Source organism: Miscanthus floridulus, chromosome 17, assembly GCF_019320115.1.
Source record: "Miscanthus floridulus cultivar M001 chromosome 17, ASM1932011v1, whole genome shotgun sequence".
In the NCBI taxonomy this organism is placed as follows: domain Eukaryota; kingdom Viridiplantae; phylum Streptophyta; class Magnoliopsida; order Poales; family Poaceae; genus Miscanthus; species Miscanthus floridulus.
The window spans coordinates 16,459,105-16,479,645 of record NC_089596.1 but is presented as its reverse complement, the minus strand read 5'-3'; the positions used below and the strand labels follow the sequence as shown (position 1 = coordinate 16,479,645).

General features: G+C 53.4%; 2 protein-coding genes across 2 annotated transcripts; one reads left to right on the top strand and one right to left on the bottom strand.

The window, feature by feature from the left end:
• Positions 1-11,582: 11,582 nt before the first annotated feature.
• LOC136517360 (UPF0481 protein At3g47200-like) lies at positions 11,583-13,159 on the top strand. Its single transcript, XM_066510910.1, has one exon. The coding sequence runs from the start codon at positions 11,616-11,618 to the stop codon at positions 13,107-13,109; it is 1,494 nt and encodes a 497-aa protein (XP_066367007.1). The 5' UTR covers positions 11,583-11,615; the 3' UTR covers positions 13,110-13,159.
• Positions 13,160-16,557: 3,398 nt separating this feature from the next.
• On the bottom strand, positions 16,558-19,716 carry LOC136517359 (cysteine-rich receptor-like protein kinase 2). The gene is made up of 6 exons (XM_066510909.1): positions 18,823-19,716; positions 18,422-18,538; positions 17,984-18,334; positions 17,636-17,870; positions 17,347-17,500; positions 16,558-17,195 (listed from the first exon to the last, which is right to left on the bottom strand). Exons 1-6 carry the CDS (start codon positions 19,661-19,663, stop codon positions 16,851-16,853), a joined length of 2,043 nt encoding a protein of 680 aa, XP_066367006.1. The 5' UTR covers positions 19,664-19,716; the 3' UTR covers positions 16,558-16,850.
• Positions 19,717-20,541: the final 825 nt, after the last annotated feature.

The window sequence follows — 20,541 nt, the reverse complement described above, 5'->3', positions numbered from 1 at the left end:
AGGAAAGGTACTACCAGGGAACGATTGGACGGGTGCTTTAGACCCTTCCGGACGCCGTAGAGCCCAAAAAGGTATTGCAGGCGCGTGCTCCTCGCCCTGTAGAGTTGTGGGCGCCACCTTCAGCTCTGGGACACGGAACCCGACGAAGATATACGACAACCACTACACTCTAGAAAAGGATTTGTGATCTCCACGAATGACGGACATGCCGTCACCACATTATGGACCCAAGGGAGCGGCGCCCGCTTCCTGACCCCTCGGGTCCACCAAATCAAAGGACCTTGCCCACAGCGCTACTCCGAACCCCGACCCCGCGTCCCTTCGACAGAGACTGATAGGAGCTAGAAGGCATGCGGAGCAAGGCTGGACGAGGTTCATAAGTCAAAACCACTATACTGCAGCCCATACCCTACGTAGGGCAGTATTCTGTAACCATCCTGACATTCTACAGGGGCATCAACAGTATTGTAGGCGCTTATCGTCCTTTCACACCTATCAGAATGAGAAACCAAGCTGGGTAGACGTGAGCCAGAAGACTAGGTAGAGTACGCATCCTAAGCCCTCACCCTTGTAAAGCCAGCCCCTTTATCTATAAAAGGAGATGCACTTCCTCCAACATAGAGAGAGAGACCGAACGACACAAGACACACACACACAGTCAAGCTGCTACCAATCTCTTGGCGTCCTTTCGACCCTTCCATCAGAGACTTGGGACTTGTCCCTCTCTCGATCGTTTGTATCCCCTACTACGAACCATTCATGGTGCTAATAATACGAGCAGCAACAAACTGGATGTAGGGATATTCAGCCCAAACCAGTATAAATCTTGTGTCCTTTAGCGCACCATCCGAGCCTAACATGCATTACTATAAATTTACTTGTCGGTGCTTGTATGAAACACCAATAGTTGGCGCGCCAGGTAGGGGCCTTGCGTGTTCCAAATTAGGCCTCGGATGGCCACCCACGTAATCAGCTGGGCCTCGGGCGCACATGTGTGTTTCGGCGACCTAGATTCCATCATCACACTAGGAGGAGAACTGGCGCTGACCCACACGGCCACACAGTCTCTCCCTTCCATCAACCTCAGCCGTCTGAGGCTTGCGGGCCCGCGGGGCAACGCCTTTGGACCCCAGTTATCCAGGGAGCCCCCGCGCAGCATCACCCTATTTCTGGAAGGCCCCGTACGAAGCACCCCGACAGCATTTCCATTCAGTCTCTGCAACGCCACGACGACCACTGGCCACCTTCTGGCACTATGCATGGTTCAGTCGCCTACAGACAGCGAGTTCGTGGGGGTAATCGAACATGATCCGGAGACACTCTATGAGCTCCTTGTGGAGGAACCAGAGTCGTCCTCCAGCTCTGACTCTAGTAGGGGGAGCCATCACCCTTCCTGGGAGTGCTTCATGGTGTGGACCCCCGAGGGGCATGTCGAGGACATCTTCGGGGAAGAGGCTACCCTGACAAACGACCCTGACGGCGGATCCAGGGGGGAGGCAACACCCCCATCTCGTTTGGGGATGGAGCAGCTGAGAGCCCGCAAGCTAGAGATTGATGAGGCCAGACAAGGGCTCGTCCAGGAGTACGTGGACATCAATCGTGAGATTGAACGCCGCAAAGGCGGTGGGCGCGCACGCACCATGGCCCGCACCATACACCAGAGGATCCTCACCGATTACGGGGGCCTTCCTCACTTCGCTCGGGCAAGCCAAAACATCGCCACAGCGATGGCCTTGCTGCATGGCCTTCTGAAGGCCGCGATGTCTGAGGATCGCCACGCCCATCGAGAAATTCACACGTTGCTCGAGCGTGCGGTGGCGCAGCAGGCGGAAAGCTCGTTGTCTCGATGACGCGAACCCGACACCAGCCAGCGCATGCCCTTAGTGCGTCCCACTAAGGACGCATCCATTCACCAAATACCGCTAGGCGGCAAGCAGCCCTCTGCCATCCTGGTGCATCAACGCCTCGGCCATGACCGCGATGTACGCAGCACCATCGACGCTCGCAAATGCGCCCACGGCGACGATGGAGAGGCAGCACGCCGTGGCTACCATCCCTGACATGGCAGACGCTACAACAGCAACGAGGACCAAAGTCCGAGCCCTGGCCTACCAGGCCCTCAGGCCTTCGACCGACACATCCTCAACGCTGCGTTCCCGCTAAGGTATCGACCGCCTACCAACATCCCTAAATATTCTGGGGAAATAAACCTCGGGCTTTGGCTCAAAGACTATCGGCTTGCATGTTAGGCTGATGGTGCGAGTGATGACGATTTCATTATTCGCAATCTCCCACTATTCTTGGCTGATTTGGCACGAGCATGGTTGGAGCACCTACCGTCCAACGCCATTCAAAGTTGGGCGGATCTGATAGAGATCTTCATGGAAAACTTCCAGGGCACATACAAATGCCCTGGAAACCCATGGGACCTCAAGAACTACCGCCATAAGGCCGATGAAACCCTCCATGGGTACATCTAGCGCTTCTCTCGGCAGTGCAACGAGCTCCCTAATGTCGCCGACGCCGACGTGATAGGAGCCTTCCTATCTGGGACAACCTGCGAGTCTCTGGTACACAAGCTAGGGCGCAGGGGCCCACGGACCACCAAGGAGCTCCTAGACATCGCCACCAGTCATGCCTCAGGGGAGGAGGCGATCAGAGCCATCTTCGACTGTTCCAACGGCAAGGTGAGGCGGGACGAGGACACCGGCGAGGGCGCTTCCAACCATTCTGCCAAAAGAAAGAATAAGAAGCAATGGCGTGACAACTTGCTCATGGCCGCAGCCGATTGCAAGGGTGGTCGGAAGCCCGCGGAGGGCGTTTCAAACCACTTTGAGAAAATGCTCGAAGGGCCATGCCCAAACCATGCCTTCCCGGCCAAGCATCTATACAAGGATTATGGCCTCATGCGCAAATACTTGTCTGGGGGCCTCAATAAAGGGGAGCAGGGGAAGGAACCTACCCCCACTACAGATGACGCAGAGGAGAAGGACGATGCCTTCCCAACGCCAACCAGCGCGCTCATGATCTTCAAAGGATCAGTGGCCTACGACTCCAAGCGCCGTCAGAAGGTCACGCGCCGTGAGGTCTATACAGCCGGACCAGCCACGCCTGCTTTTCTCCGGTGGTCAGAATCCGCCATAACCTTCGACCAGACTGAGCATCCGGATGCCGTTCCACACCCAGGAAGGTACCCGCTTGTTATCGATCCGATCGTCGGCCCAAAGCGGCTCATGAAAGTACTGATGGACGGAGGCAGCGGCCTCAACATCATGTATGCCAAGATGCTCGACGAGATGGGCATCGACCGAACCAACCTCCACCCCGTCCGAGCGCCTTTCCATGGCGTCATGCCTGGTAGGTAGGCCGTGCCACTAGGGCAGATCGATCTGCCTATCACTTTCAGGGATCGGTCCAATTACCAGACTGAGACCCTCACCTTTGACGTAGTAGGGTTCCCGGAAACTTTCCACGCCATCCTAGGATGACCATGCTACACGAAGTTCATGGCCGTCCCCAACTATATGTACCTCAAGCTGAAGATGCTAGGCCCCCGCAGGGTCATCACCATCGGCACCTCCTTCCATCGCGCTTACGAGTGCAAAGTCGAATGCTGCGGCCATGCCACAGCAGTTGTCGCCTCTGAAGAGCTCACCACCCTCAGGGAGGAGGTTGCCGAAAAAACGCCCGACACCGAGAAAACAACCGGGTCATTCAAACCGGCAGAGGGCACCAAGGAGGTCCACGTGGACCCCAGCAGCTCCGAGGCTAAGAGGGTACACATCGGTACTGCGCTCTCCTCTAAATAGGAAAGCGCCATCGTTGATTTCCTCCGCGATAACAAAGACATCTTTGTGTGGAAACCCTCGGATATGCCAGGCATCCTGAGGGAAGTCACCGAGCATACCTTAAAAACCCACCCAGGCTCCAAGCCGGTGAAGCAACGCCTACGCTGCTTCGACGAGGAAAAGCGTAGGGCCATCGGCGAAGAGATAGCAAAACTGTTGGCTGCTGGGTTCATCAAAGAAGTATACCACCCAGAGTGGCTATCAAATCCCGTTCTTGTATGAAAGAAAAGCGGGAAATGGAGGATGTGTGTCAACTACACGGGCCTCAATAAGGCGTGCCCGAAGGACCCATTTCCTTTGCCACATATTGACCAAATAGTTGATTCCACCTCAGGGTGCGAAACCCTCTGCTTCCTTGACGCATACTCCGGCTACCACCAGATTGCAATGAAAGAGTCCGACCAGCTCACGACGTCTTTTATCACCCCCTTCGGATCATTCTGCTACGTTTCAATGCCATTCAGACTGAAGAACGCTGGGGCAACTTACCAGCGCTGCATGCTCAACTGCTTTGGTGACCTCATCGGGTGGACCATTGAGGCCTACGTCGACGACATCATAGTCAAATCCAAGCGAGCTGACCACCTTGTCACCGACCTTAAACAAACCTTTGCAAAACTCCGAGCTAAAGGCATCAAACTCAATCCCGAAAAATGTGTTTTTGGGGTCCTGAGGGGCATGCTGCTCGGCTTCATTGTCTTCGAGCGCGGCATCGAAGCCAACCCGGAGAAGATATCAGCCATCACAAAGATGGGCCTGATCCAAAACATAAAGGGGGTTCAGCGGATCACAGGGTGCCTTGCTTCCCTCAGCCGATTCATTTCGTGCCTCGACGAACGAGGACTCCCCCTTTATCGACTCCTGAAGAAATCTGACCGCTTCGAGTGGACAGCCGAGGCTCAGGAGGCGCTTGACATGGTTAAGCAATTTCTAACTAAACCTCTGGTCCTAGTTCCTCCATGCAACAAAGAATTCCTCCTACTGTATATCGGCCACCACGCAAGTGGTCAGCTCCGCCTTAATGGTAGAGCGAGAGGAAGAGAGGCACGCCTTCAAGGTACAGTGCCCTATGTATTTTATCAGCGAGGTGCTATCTGACTCCAAAACCCGTTACTCCCAAATCCAGAAACTCCTCTACACCGTCCTCATCACCAAGAGAAAGCTACGCCACTATTCCAAGTCACACCCTGTAACAATCGTGATGTCTTTCCCCCTTGGCGAGGTCGTCCGTAGCCAGGATGCTATAGGAAGAATCACAAAGTGGGTGCTCGAGCTAATGGATCAAGGCATTACTTATGCCCCCCGAACAGCGATCAAATCCTAGGTGCTAGCTGACTTCATCGCGGAGTGGACCAAGGTCTAGATGCCACCAGTAGTCATTGATCAAGAGTACTGGACGATGTACTTCGACGGATCACTAATGAAGAAAGGCGCCGACACGGGACTAGTCTTCGTATCTCCCCTCAGGGTCCGCATGAGGTACATGGTTCGGCTCCATTTTCCCTCATCAAACAATATCGCAGAATACGAAGTGCTCATCAATGGCCTATGAATCGCCATCGAGCTGGGCATCCGACGTCTCGACGTCAGAGGCGACTCCCAGCTAGTTGTCAACTAGGTCATGAAGGAGTTGAGCTGCCATAATGCCAAGATGGAGGCATACTGTCAAGAAGTCCGACGGCTGGAGGACAGATTCGATGGCCTCGAACTCAATCACATCCCAAGGCGCCTCAATGAAGCAGCCGACATGCTCGCGAAAGCAGTATCCGGTCGAGAGCTAGTCCCAGTAGGCGTCTTTGCCAGCGATCGACACAAACCCTCGGTACACTATGTGGGGTCAGAATAAGCCAATGATGGCCCATCTAGTCCGACCCCAGGGGCCGATCTGCCAACTGCTTCACCCAACCCTAAGGTTATGGAGTTTGAAGAGGACCCAGCAGCGGAGTCCAACCCTCTCGACGACTAGAGAATGCTTTACCTCGACTACCTCCTCCGCGACATACTACCAGCGGACAAGACGGAAGCCCGATGGCTCGCACGTTGCGCCAAGTCCTTCATTCTTGTAGAGGGCGAACTCTACAAACGGAGTCACATCAGGATCCTGCAGCTTTGTATCCCTGGCGAATAGGGAAAACTCCTGCTAGGCGATATCCATGGTGGGGCTTGTGGTCATCATGCCGCAGCAAGGACCTTGGTTGGGAATGCATTCCGACAAGGCTTATACTGGCCCACCACAGTAGCCAATGCCGAGCAAATTGTGTGCACCTGCGAAGGATGTCAGTACTATGCTCGGTAGACTCACCTCCTGGCCTAGGTGCTCCAGATGATCCCCATCACGTGGCCCTTCACGGTCTAGGGGCTCGACCTGGTTGGGCCACTCAAAAAGGCGCCCGGGGGCTTCACCCACCTACTTGTCACGATAGACAAGTTTACAAAATGGATTGAAGCTCGACCTATCTCCACGATCAAATCCGAGCAAGCTGTGCTATTCTTCCTCGACATCATCCATCGCTTTGGAGTACCAAACTCCATCATCACAGACAATGGCACCTAGTTCACTGGCAGGAAATTCATTCGATTCTGCGATGAACAACACATCCAGATCGATTGGGCAGCCATCGCACACCCCCGAACGAACGGGCAGGTCGAGCGTGCAAACGGCATGCTCCTTCAAGGCCTTAAGCCTAGAATTTTCAACCGGTTGAACAAGTTCGGCGTGCGCTGGCTCGCTAAGCTTCTAGCCATGCTCTAGAGCCTAAGGACAACACCTAGCCGGGCCACTGGCTACACACCCTTCTTCATGGTCTATGGTTCCGAGGCTGTTCTCCCAACGGACCTTGACTATGGAGCACCAAGAATCAGAGCGTACGACGAACAGGGGGCCGAGGCATCCCACCAAGACACCATGGACCAGCTAGATGAAGCCCACGACATCGCCCTCCTCCGTTCAGCTAAGTACCAGCAAGCGTTGCGATGGTACCACAGCCGACGGGTACGGGGTCGAGCCTTCAACGTCGGGGACCTCATCCTCCACCTTGTGCAGAGCAACAAGGACTGCCACAAACTCTCACCGCCCTAGGAGGGGCCCTATGTCGTCGCGGAAGTGCTTCGCCCAGGCGCCTACAGGTTGAAAACCATCAACGGCGAGGTCTTCACCAACGCTTGGAACATTGAGCAGTTATGTCGTTTTTACCCTTAAATAAACGCATACTCCTCCTTATCAGTTTTTGTCATTACAAAACCCCGATCCTTAGTGACTTCCGACCCCTGCAAATTGCGAGGGGTCAGACCTCACTCAGGGGCTGACATGAGTGATACAAGTAGTACGATTGCAAAAACTTCCTATGTTATATTTGCAAACGTTCTCTAAGTTTTCCGATTCTTCTCGTAAAAAAGTCCTAAGGACTAAGATTTCGGGAATAAATTCTGAGTACAACTGGTAGGACTGCGGGAGACCCACGCCCCAGCGGCTGCGACCTCTTTGCTCACCAGCGTGATCAGAATTATTTCACCCACACTCCTAGTTTCTTATGGCTTAAACCATGGGAAGGGTCGGAGGGCACAAAAACCTTTTTTATAGAAAGAGGAAGCTAAAGGGCCGTTTGCCATAACAAAAGATGAAAATTTGTTCATTTTTTGCACAAATTCGCCACTTACAAAGTGATTTCATCACAAAAAGGACTAATACACTCATAGATTTAGAAGACAGTTCGCTCAGGGGCCGCCCCACAAACTCATTCGATTACAGTCCCTGCCTAGCTCTACTACGAGTGCTACTGCAGCCACCATGCCAAGCTCTCCATCGGCAATGTCCGGGCATGTACACGAGCCAGTTCGTCTACTGTGGCCGCCGCACCACGCTCTCCATCGGCAATGTCCTACCACTTCGCGGGGTCCTCGAAGGCACCGTCACCTGCAATGTCGAGCTCCACGCTGGCAACTGCAGCGCCTCTGCCGGGGCGTCCGAGGACTACGCCATCGTCGTCAACCGCAACCCCACCAGCGACGCCTCTGCCGAGGTGTCCAAGAACTACACCATCGTCGTCAGTCGCAACCCTGACAACGGTGTTAGGGCAGGAAACGCCTCCCGCCAAAGGAGGGACACAGCGAACGACGGCAAAGTCGATGACGTACGACGCCCTCCGGCGCTCCTTCCCCTTCGGCAGCAGCGACTCCTCAGCAAGGGCGGCTCGCACCATCTCATCTATGTTGGATGACCTCCGGCTCGACATCACGCTCCAGATTCACGAGCGGATCTATGAATTTTCTCTCCCCCTAGCATCACCCTCTCTTACTTAGGAACCGAGGCATTCGGTGGAAAGGAACGAGGAAAAGGGGTGGCGGCTCAGAGGTTGGCAAGGAGGTGGGACGAAAACTCTTCCCCCCTATTTAAAAAAGGGGCTCAGCAACTGAGGAAAGGCAAAAGGTTCGGCCGAAAAGATCTCTGCCCTCCCTTATTCAATACAAATGCAAAATCAATGCTGACAGGAATCTGAGGTGACGCGCCGGAAACGACGGGACGCGCTCTGATCGACGGGACGCCGCCTGGTAAGCTAGAACGTCACCCAGGCATGGCCCACCACTAATGTGCCCCGGACACAAGAACCGGGGCACACTCACCTATAGGCGACTCTCCGCTTCCCCAGGTAGGACCAGGGATGATCCAACATTGGAACCTCCATCCGGGGGAAAGCCCAACGGGCCCCCTGGGTCGATCGGTTGGCCCAGGCAAAACAACGAACGACCAGCCGTAAGATAAGCACCCTTGTTTATTTACTTTGAGTATTGAATTCTTTGCCGAGCTTCCGACCCCAGCAACGGTAGGGACACGAACATCACTCGGGGGCTGCCGAGGGTGTCTATGAGTCTAGACATCCTCCTCACCCGACCCCTCCGTACACTTGAAACCAGGGGCATGGAATACGGGCATAGAACTTTGAGTAAAACTGGACGAAGTAGCATACCCTACGCCCCGGTAGCTACGGTGTTTCTGTTCACCAGAATAATCATACTCAATGCCCCCCGCGTCTCTAGCTTCGGCATCTGCCTTCTCAAGAAGGGTTCGGAGGGGTCCGCCTACAGAATCTCCCCCAAAGGAGAAGCTGTCATGTCGCCCAAGTCAATCGAACGGCTCGGACCACCACCAAGATACAAAAAAACAAAGAATAGCGATTCTTATGCAGGTTACTCCAACCTCGTCACAAACATCAGGGCCCGAACCTCGCACGAACACATCTGGTAGGAGCTTTCCATCACTCATGCCGCCAAGGTAAACGTTACCGACCCCGCCTTCATTTCGATTAAATTATACATTCAAACATTACATATGCAAAACGTTGCATCCCAACACTTCGTATCGCGTCATGAAACGGCTGTCGCCTCATTCGACATAGGTGGCAGCAGGCCGAGGTTCAAAGGTTGGCCCGCGAAGGGCTCAAGGCCGCCTCATGCCAAACAAGAGCCAGGGAGAAATAACTAAGACGAGCCCCAGTGGCCTTGCCCGACCCCGCTCAAAAACGGACAGGGACGTCTCAACCTTTTCTCGTTTGATTCTAACCCCGAGCCAAACCCACAGAATCTCTATCGAGGAGAGGCCATCGGGCCGCTTGAGCCTATCGAACGGCTCGGGCATCTGTCGGGAGGTGGGTTAAGAAGTTATGGAGTGCCACCAGAGGGCTCTGTCTACCCCATCAGCAAATGATGGACCTGGATTCCACACGAACGTACCCGTTAGCGAGCTCATTGAGCGCAATACCCGAGCCATCAAGGCAAGTGTCGTTTACTCAGCCCCTCCGATTGCGAAAATCGAGGACGGGGTAACACGCAAATTACGGCCGACCCCTATCAGACCCTGACAAGGCCCAGGGGCTTGAGCCGCTAAATACAGGGACACAGGTTCGAAGGCCCTCCCTTACCGAGCCCATAGAGTCCCCATTTGGGGAGTTCTGTTGGAAGACAAGGCGGGGAATATTGCAACGCCATCCAAGGACTTCGCCGACCCTGTCACAAAAACCACGTAATGGGATTCCATCTGAACGTTCTGGTCTCTAGTAACACCCGACCCTAGCAAGTGTGGGGGGTCGGACCTTACTCGGGGGCAAGTTAAGGTACGGCTACCTCCCTTCCTTTTTTCGAAACAATCATTACATCAGATTCCCTCCTCGCATCAAGACCAGCGGCAAGATTCGGGGGAACAGATTGGTAAGATCGCAAAAAACCAAACGACAAAACGAAATTACGAAGCAAAATCATGAAACCACGTCTAGACTCGAGAGTACCGACACTTGTTCACATATTACATATAAGTTGTGTTCAAAATTATTCGACTAACTACTCCCGCGAAGGGAGAACCATTTCTTTCAGATTATCCGCCAGGTTTTTCGCAAGGGGAGCCACCACTTTCTCAATCGCCTCCAGCTCATCATCCTCATAAGTAGGCGGGAAACCTTCGCTCATCACCGCCAGGTTGATCTCCTTCTCGTAATGAGCATGGGCGACGGTGAAGGCTTGGGTGATCCCGGCGTGAAAAGCACTCTCCTCAAGCTGGCCTACTCGGGCCGTGATACCAGTGGCACGGGTCGCAAGCGAGCTGGTCCCCTCCTCTTGTGCCACCTGCAGGTTGTCGCAGACCGCCAGAACGGCGAGGGACAGGCGATCATACTCATCAATTTCAGTTTGAAGAAGCCTCCGCGCCTCGGCAAGATCGGTGCGCAAACCGGCAGAAACTTCCTCGGTATCCAACCGTCGGGTCACCTCGACTCCAAGATCCGCCTGACGTGCCTTGGCCTCCCGACGCGCTTCGTCGCGCTCTCAGGTCGTCCGCTCGATCACTGCGGCATCCTGGTTCGCCTTCTCCTGCAACGTCGTGGACCTCTCCTCAGCCTTCAGCTTGAGGTCCCGCTCTGTCTGTAGCTTCGCCAGGAGCTCGCTGGCTTTCTCACTAGCCGCAGCATTCTTCTGCAGCAGCTCGTCTCGCTCCTTTCGGCACTATGCAAGCTTTTCACCAGGCCATGCCAGATAGGCACTATGCAAGCTTCCAGGCATGTCAGAACCCAAATAGTATTGTAGACGCCAACATTTGCCACACCAGGCGAACACGTTAGAACCTGCCACATGCATCTGGACATAAATAGTATTGTGGATGCCGACAACCGTCTCATATCCGACCGCGTGGGCAATAAAACTAGATAGCATACGTATATATTTTCTCTCTTTCTTTGACTTGTAAGAGCCCATCCTCTTCGACTATAAAATGGGATGAGCTCTCTGACTACTCAGGGACGGGCTCTCCGGCTCTCCTAAAAAAGAGAAAGTAGACGATTCAAGTACTCGAGGATCTGAGAACTCGAATAGCACAATAGCTCTCGAACTCTAAAGCTACACAGAGCATACGCTCCAATACTTAACGCACGTTAGAGCCCCTGTCACTCTTGGCCCTCCGGTTCAGAGTCCGACCGGCCTTTAACATCCTCTTCTTATTTCTACTCGTTTGTAACCCCACAACAAATTTCGAGCACTGGACGTAGGACATGTTGCCTGAACCAGTATAAATCATGTGTCATTGAGTGTTAGGCCATATCTGATCACAACACACGATAAAACTATAAATATTTACTTGTTGGTCGCTTTTCACAACGTTCTTAGCTTGATTCGCCACTCGAATGCGAGCTATATAATACATGTCCACGCGCACGCATGGCGATCTCCTGCAGTGCCGCGGCCGTGGATCGCTAGCTAGCCAACCAGACGAGCTCCTGGCCAGCGGCCATGGCAGGCGACGACATCACGGTGCACGTGGAGTGGCTGGCGCGCCGCCTGATGCAGCAACAGGAGGACGCGGCGGCGACGGAGCAGCACCGGATCATGATGAACACCCTCCGCGTGTCCCGCGTCCCCGACCACGTCCGCGAGCACAACCGGGACGCCTACACGCCGGGGCTCGTCGCCATCGGCCCGCTCCACGCCTCAGACAGCCGGCTTCGCGCCGGCTACCGGATCAAGATGGCCTACCTCCACAGCCTCATTTCCCGCGGCCACCCGGACCCGGCGAGCCACCTCGCCGTCATCCAGAACTACGTCCGCCTCATCGCCGTGCGCGAGCGGGAGGCCCGCGCCATGTACGCCGCCGAGGACGTCGACATGAGCGCCGAGGACTTGATCCAGATGCTGGTGCTCGACGGCTGCTTCATCATCGAGCACCTCGTCAACGTCGCCACGGGAGTGGAGGCGGCGTCGCTGCACGCCACGCCGTTCGGGCCCGTGCAGCTGTCCGTCGACCTCGTCCTGGCCGAGAACCAGATCCCGTTCTTCGTCCTCGTCGACCTCATCAAAAGAACCAGGCTGCCGGAGTTCGACACCACGGGGTACCAGCCGACGGAACTGCTCATGAAGCTGGTGCTGTACTACCTCGCCGGCGAGAAGGGCCGCGACATGAGCGAGGGGCTGCCGGCCGCGAACGACGTCTGCCACATCCTGCACCTGCTCCACGCGATGGTCACCGCGGCGCGCGCCACGTGGGAGCCGCCGCCGCGGCTCCAGAACGCGGCGCCGGTGGAGATGATGCAGGAGGCGGCGCGGCTGCTGCGGCGCCTCCCGCTGCTGCTCCTGGTGCCGCTGCTGTACCCGATCCTGCCCGAGGAGAGCCGGTGGCGCGCGAGCTACGGGCCGGAGGACCTGCCATCGGCGAGCGACCTGAAGCGGATGTGGGTGCGGTTCAAGAAGGCGCGCGGCGGCAGCACGGGCAAGGCGCCCGCGGGCATCGCGTCGGTGCTAGGCCCGGTGCCGCTGGCCGTGAAGCTAGCGCACGAGGACCGGCTGCGCCTGCCGCAGCTGCGGATCGAGTTCCGGACGGCGCCGCTGCTGCTGAACCTGATGGCGTTCGAGCAGTCCGCGGACCAGCGAACGGGGGACGTGTCGGCGTACGTGTGGCTCATGGCGAAGCTGGTGCAGTCGCCGGAGGACGCGGGGGTGCTGGTGGCGGCGGAGGTGGTGACGTCGTCCGGGAGCGAGAGCAAGGAGGACGTGGCGCGGTTCTTCAAGCGCGTGGGCGCGGCGAGCGAGGCGGCGGCGGAGCTGGAGAAGAGCTACCTGGGCGAGACGCTGCACAAGCTGCGGGACCGGAGCCAGCACCCGCTCTTCATGATGTGGGCGGACGTGCAGCGCAACTACTTCACCGTGCCATGGGCCGTCGTCGCCGAGTTCGTCGCCTTCATCACCTTCATCTCCACCATACTGCAGGCCTACGGATCCTTCAAGCATTGACAGTTGACACTCCACCTCACCAAAAACTCACTGAGTTAGCTGAATTCAACTTTTTTTCTTGAAAAAAACAATTTTAATTTGTACGATGATTTATTTATTTATTTATCCGTTATTAAGATCCAAATGCATGTTGGTTAAAGTTTTTCTTTTGATAACCCTAGGTTATATATAAGGTTGAAAACGGACGGAAAAATCCCGTTCCGTTTTCTACTTTCTTCCGTCCGTTTTTGTATTTGTGGGATCCCGTTTCCGTATTTATGGATACGGAAAAAGGGTTTTTCCGTCCGTTTCCGCGAGATCCCGTTTTTATCCAAAATTGACCCGTATTTATTTCGTTTTTCATCCCGTTTTCAATCTATGTGAGATATGTTTAGAAATTGGTATGTTCATAAACCTACTAATCATAAATTATGCATGTTAACATGTTAACACATGGTATACTAGTGAATATTGGACCGATAATTTCGTACGTGTATATTATTTTGTGACTTTGTTCATGTATACTCAAGATATTTGATCATGTTATTCTAACTTATTTTTCCGGCTCTCCGTCCATATTTGTCTGTTTCCGTATATCCCCATCCGTTTTTAATTCCGTTTTTTTTCCGAACCCGATCCTGTTTCCGTTAAAAATATAGAAACGAAAATGGGAGAGGAGTTTTTCCGCCCGTTTCCGTCCGTTTTCATCCCTAGTTATATATTAGTTGTATCCAATTCAATGTATATAAGAATTGTATATTGAACAATGAAATCGACAACCTTACATTTCACAACATTTTCGTTTAAAGCTCTCTTGATACCAAAATAATCGATATAATGTTTAGATTTACAAATGTCAAAGATCTGAACTTGTATCAATTTTTTCGGTATCAAAACAACTTCCAATGAAAAATTCATAAATTTAAAGTTGTGGATCTTTTTTCTCTACACCTTTCGTATGAAGTTTTATCTTCGTCCGAGTTCAAATATAAAAGTTATGATTTTTTAAGGTGATGTGCGGAGAAAAGGAAATACAGACAATTCAACCGGTGGTAAGTACTTCCCGCCGGTTTCAAGCGGAGGCAGGAGTATAGTTTTGAAAATTTTTGGTTTGGATAATTTATTTTTGGCAAAAAAAAAACGAATTTGAAAATATTTAAAAATATATCCATGTTGCTGGGGCGCTGTGCTGTCATATTTTTTATTCTAGCATTTTTATACGACCTTTCATGCAAAATCTCAAATTTAAATATAAGAACTGATCTAGTTTCCCGTGCGACAGTGCAATACTGCAATTGTGCAAACACACCGTGGGCATTGCTCTAGGGGCGTGACTAGCGCCAAGACATCCGGACACCTGTGTCGCTGCCCCCCGTCTCGTGTCCCGCATCTGCCCGCCCATGTCTCGCCTGCTGCATCCGCCCGCAAGCATGTTAGGTCTGCCCGCGCCAATGGGGACCGCCTCTGGCTTCCCGTGCCTGATACCGAGGCAAGACAGTAGAAAGGCGAGGAGAAAGATGCAACACTCGATCTAGTTTTGAAATATCCAAATGCAACAATTGTAACATACGACTAAAACAAATGAAACATTTGAAACATGCGTCTGGAACACTTGCAAAAACACTTGAAACCATTGTAAAATACGCAAGATCTAGATAAAACACTTGTGTCATATGTGTAAAAACATATGTGATATTCAGATAAACATACTTGCAACATACATTAGAAAAAAAAACAGATAAAACATTAAGAACATGATCTTGCAACACACGTGTACAACCATTGCGACATGTGCAATAGCCATCCAGTTTTACAACATTCGTATGAAACACTTGCAACATACTTCTGAAACATTTGAAACAGACGCTCAACATGCGTTTTTCACCCTTCTTCCGTACGACGCAGCGCAGAGCGGGGGATGGCCGGTTTTCGGTCAGTCGGTAACCGAGGATAGTGACGCGTCCTGGCAGTGGCCAGTTGTGCCTGCGCCTGGTTTGGGCCTGGCCAACGACGCCCTACTCTCCTGGTCGCTTGGCCTGAGCACGGCGAGGGACGGAGGCACCGCTGCACTCGTCGAGCACGCGCATGGAGCCAGGAGGTGGACTGTGAGGCGTCGGCAACCGGGTCCGACGGCAGCTGCGGTTGGTGGGGTGGCTGGCAGCGTACCTCACGCGGAGGATTCCTCCTCTCCCGCAGGAGATGGAGATGACGTGGGGATGGGCGGCGCCACGGAGGATGGCGGCGGTGGCGCGGGATGGAGGCGGAAGCGTAGCGGATTGGGACGGTCGGAAGGGCCGCACGGCGCCGTGAAGCCGCAACACGCACAAGCGCGGAGTGGAGGAGACAAGCTTCCGTGGGGATTTGATTTTTTTAGGCGAGCGGCACATGCGGCAATGAGTGGAGCGACCTTGCGGACGGTAGCATTACCCCAACAGTCTGACACTGGGACAGTCGTCCTCTGTTCTGTTCATAAAATTTTGCGTAGACCTACACTACACGCTCGCCTGAAGAAGGCGTCAAGCAGTACGCTTGCTACGTCCTGTCTTCAGCTTCAACGAACACTGATACGAGTTGTTGAACCGTCTCCGTCTTGGGCGGCGGCGAACACTTAACAGCTAGCTAGCTTCCTCATCAATATTCTTTCGCTTGATCGCTTCACTAGCCAAGCCATTTGGCTGCTGGCTGCTGGTCCATTCACTCCTCAGCAGCAAATCTTGACAAACTTGCATAAACAATTCGACAACGACCTACTCGTAAGGAGATCGCACAGCCAGAAAGCTCAGCATTCCAGGCAGCGGCAGCACCTCTGAAATCTGAATCCCTGTCTGAACTGACCCGGAGAGTAACAGCTATTTCAGCTCTCAACTCAAATTGCCAGCTCATCCATCCGGACCAATTCTTAGTAGCTCCCAAGTAGTAAGTCTTGGTTTCTGTCTCAGCTTATCTGTTTGCTTGACTTTCCCAAACCGAAACCGGGGTTCATTACTGCTCCAGCTTCTCACGGGAACTGCGGCGGCTAATTGGTTTTAATTTGCTGTAGCAGCATGATTCGTCTGATTTTCACTTGGTTTATGTATTCATGAGATGATGGTCTGTATGTGGATTCTTGTGACTTTTTTCATCTACGATGGAGAAGTCTGGGAGCTGTATTCTGTTGTTAGGTGATACATCTCAATCTCTGTTTTTTAGATAAAATCTCAATCCCTGTGAATGGTACATGGCAAAAGTGCTGTTTTTAAGTAAAAAAAGAGAGACACATATGTCTTTATTAAATTGTATTACACCTTCTAGGATTAATCTTCGTAAAAAATGTCCGCTTTTTATACTTTGAAATATATTAGTTTCTTTCAGGTGTTCACAATTATACTACATCACATGCGAAAATTCCTCGCAACAATGGTCCACAAGACTAGCTGTACTGCTCCGAATATTTGCAGAATACTAAAGGTTGATCAACATTTTCTGGATGTTTTACTTACAAAACAGGAATCTTTCTTCGGAAGACTTAGACATAGCCATCAGCCCCGTTCGCTTCGCTGCAAAAGCCATAGCTGAAAGTACTGTTCATTGATTTGTTGGGAGAGAGAAACACTATTCCTTCGTTGAAACAGTACGGCTCATAAGACATGCGAACAGGGCCATCAAAGTACGTTATCAAATCAACAAACATCCATGGCCAGAAAATCAAAGTCAAACCTATCCTCTACTTCTACAATTCCAAAACAGTTAATTACAAACACAACGCCATCCACACCACACCTTTTACCTGCCCTGCACCCCACTGACTGACAGCTGGTTCAGCGAGAAGGGCGACTTGTCGGAGTTGGACAGCAGCGACGCCGACCCGGAGCTGTCGTCGCTCTTGGCGTTCTTCGACCCCTTGACGTTGATGAACGGCGGCTGGGTCGGCCGGGGAAGCACCATCTTGTGATCCCTGCCGCTCAGCATCTCCACCACCTTCCACATCGGCGGCCGGAGGTTCGGCGACGCCTGGGCGCAGAGTAGGCCGACGTGGAACACCCGGAGCGCGTCCTCCTCCGTGCACTGCTCGCGGAGGTTCGGGTCCAGCAGCTCCATCAGGGTGCCGGCGTTGTAATGCCTCCATATCTGAAGAAAGAACAGGAGTAGTACTACTACCTTAGCTCTATCTGTCAGGTCCCCCCCCCCCCCCCCCCCCCTGAAATGCTACAGTGACAGCAAAGCAAGTGCCTGTCTGAAAAATGAAAATAGGTGTGGTGTCGGGATGGATGTACTATACCAGTGCCATGAGTGAGAGGCCTTCTGCCGATGACGCCACCGAGTTGTGGCTCTTCCGGCCAGTGACGATCTCGAGGACTAGCACGCCGTAGCTGTAGATGTCGGCCTTCTCCGTGAGCTGCCCGTGGACGATGTACTCTGGAGCCATGTATCCACTGTGCAAAAAATTGGAACAAATTAATGAGGGAAAGTTCGTCGTACGTATTTCTTCAGTCAGGAGAAGATGGATTTACTATATATACTTCTGTATATGATGATTTGAGTCATGAAATTGGTTGGGTCGGACTCACAAAGTTCCGGCGAGGCCGGTGCTGAGATGACTCTGATCTTCCATGAAGTTCCTGGCGAGGCCGAAATCGGCGATCTTTGGCCTGAACCTCTCGTCCAGCAGGATGTTGCTGGCCTTGATGTCCCGGTGTATGATCCTGACCTCCGAAGCGCTATGCAGGTAGGAGAGCCCCTCCGCCGTGCCCAGCACGATCTCGAACCTCCGCTCCCAGTCCAGCGCGGTCTTCTTGAACGCGTCTGCATTGCAATTTCATGTCATGCATCGAAGAAATGTCAGTCAGAAACTCAGAATCCATCCAAATTGCATCTGCATGCGTGTTGTGTCACCAATTGAGTAGATATACACCTACCAAAGAGGTAGTGGTCGAGGCTGGTGTTGCAGAGGTACTCGTAGACGAGGAGGCTCTCGGGGCCGTCGACGCTGCAGCCGAGCAGCTTGACCAGGTTCTTGTGCTGCACCTGGCTCACCAGCTTCACCTCGTTGAAGAACTGCTCCGCCCACTGCCGCGTGTGGAAGAAGAGCCGCTTCACCGCCACCTCCCGCCCGTCCGACAGCACGCCCTTGTACACGGACCCGTACCCACCCTGCCCGAGCTTGTTCATCTGGCTGAACTCGTCCGTCGCCGCGCGCAGCTCCCCGTACCTGAAGCTCAGCTGCGACGCCGCGATGGCGCGGATCATCTCGCCGGACCCGTCCATGTCTGTCGCACGCACATCATTACGCACGGCGTCAAAGACTTGTCACCGGAGGGGTTTCAGGTTTGCATTGCAATTGCAATGCTGCGTACCGTCATGGAGGAGATCATCTCTTGATCTGGACCTCATTCTTGTCCAGATGAATGCTATGACCATGACCGCCAGTGCCGAGAAGACCGAAGCGACCACGATGACAGCAATGCGCCGCCCTGCCATGAAGAAAACCCAAAGAGCATCTGTGAGAATTTTCTCTACTGATTTAGCAGTTTAAACCTCTTCATCTTTTGTATTTGCATGATACTAGCTCGCATCCACGAAGGAGCTGGAGTTGCTATCGCTAAAATTCAGACACGGCACGCTTCTGTGATCGTCCCCGTGCGTGAAACTTTTTGGACCAAAACAAGAACAGACCAGAAAGTCTAACAGATGACCTTTTTTTCTCTGTAACGAAGTGGGGAGATTCAAAGGGCAGTACGAGGTGGAAATGACTCACCGGACGATCCGCCGCCGGCGGCGGCGCTGGCCGGCAGGTAGAACGGCCGCGTGGAGTACCTGACGACGCAGCCGGCGTTGAGGCCGTACCCCTCGGGCGCGGCCGGGAGGCACATGCTTAGGAGCCGGTCACGCGCATTGGCCACGCACGCGGTGCACGCGCTGGCGTTGAGCGATCTCCAGCACTGCGCCGCGGCGTACGCCGGCGGCGCGCGCCCGGACGGCAACGCCGCTGCCGCCGACGCCGCCGACGCCGCATAGTAGTAGTCCTTGGCGGCCGGCGCGGCGGCCGTGACGTTCCGCACCAGCGCGGCGGCGGTCGCCGCGAACCCGGTCCCGTCCGTCGCGACAGTGGCGGTGGCGTTGGAGCACACCGCGGTGTCGCTGGCGTCGGTGGCGGTGGCGGTGAAGTTGTTGGCGCCGTAGCGGAGGAAGCATCCGTCGAGATAGATCCGCCCGCCGTCGGCGGGGAGGCAGTGCGGCAGCTTCACCCGGCTCTGCGCGTAGCAGAGCTGGCAGTCGGTCGAGGACAGGTAGCTCATGCACTGCCCGAGCCCGAACACGGTGTTGTTGCCTGCGCCGGAGCCCGCCGCGCCGAACCCGGACCGCGTCACGTTCTGGTAGATCATCTCCAGCGTGGTCACGAAGCTCACGTCGAAGCCCTCCGGGTCCGCCGCCTGCGTCGCCGCGCACACCGTGTCCAGGATCGCCGGCGTGCCCGCCGCCGCGTCATCGGCCGCCACGACGGCGCTGAGGAGAAGAAGGAGTTGGATCGGGACGGCCGCCGCTGCCGCCGTGAGGAAGGGGCGCCGGTGCGCTGCTCCTGGTCGCCGCCGCTGCATGGCGCCGCACAGCAGGAGTCCTCGGTCCTCGCGCGAGTTTTTATTAGTTTCAATCTCGGCTTCATTTTTTTGTACGTGCCGTGTGGCGTGCCCTGCTGGATCGAAGTTTGTAGCGATCTGAACTGGTCGACAGTGTGACGTCGAAGAATTGACATTTTTTTAATTTTGGTTAATTATTGTATGTATATATATTGGTGTAATGTAAGTAAAAAAAGTATATAATGCTACAGTGCTGACTTAGCCAGTGACGAATTTGACCTCCCCAGAAAATCAATCAAAGAATTCATTCATAGTCTGCACATCTAGAACGTGATCATGTAAGCGCATATGTGGACATTTCAAACAGGTGACTCCATTATTCTAAAAAATTCTAGGTCGTGTGTTGACTGCTGAATATGTTGTTCACTTGTTCAGGAACCCCAAAAAAACATTCTATGAAAGACTCAACGGCATATTATTCTTCAGTAATGCTGCCAATTACGGAGTATAGCTTAGAAAAAAGAATGTTGAGCAGTAGAGACAACCTGACAAGGATATACAGAATTTTCAGATAACGGGGTATAGTTGTTTGGTCATCCGTTACTAGTGTGTCTATATACTGTTTGTAGGTAACGGAATACATAGATGATTTTTTTAAACGAAATTCTCAAAACAAAAAAGACGATTTTTTAAACGATAATATTGTGGATAAGACGTCCGATAATCCGGGCACCGATGTTGGTGGGCCTCACTCAAATAGCCCACCACTATTAATCACACGGTCGCTCGTGTTGGTAAAAAAATTTAAAAAAACCTATAACACCCTCGATGTTACGCTCTAAACAAACTACTAAACTCTGTCACGAGCGTCATGTTTATGTAATAATGCATGTGATAGA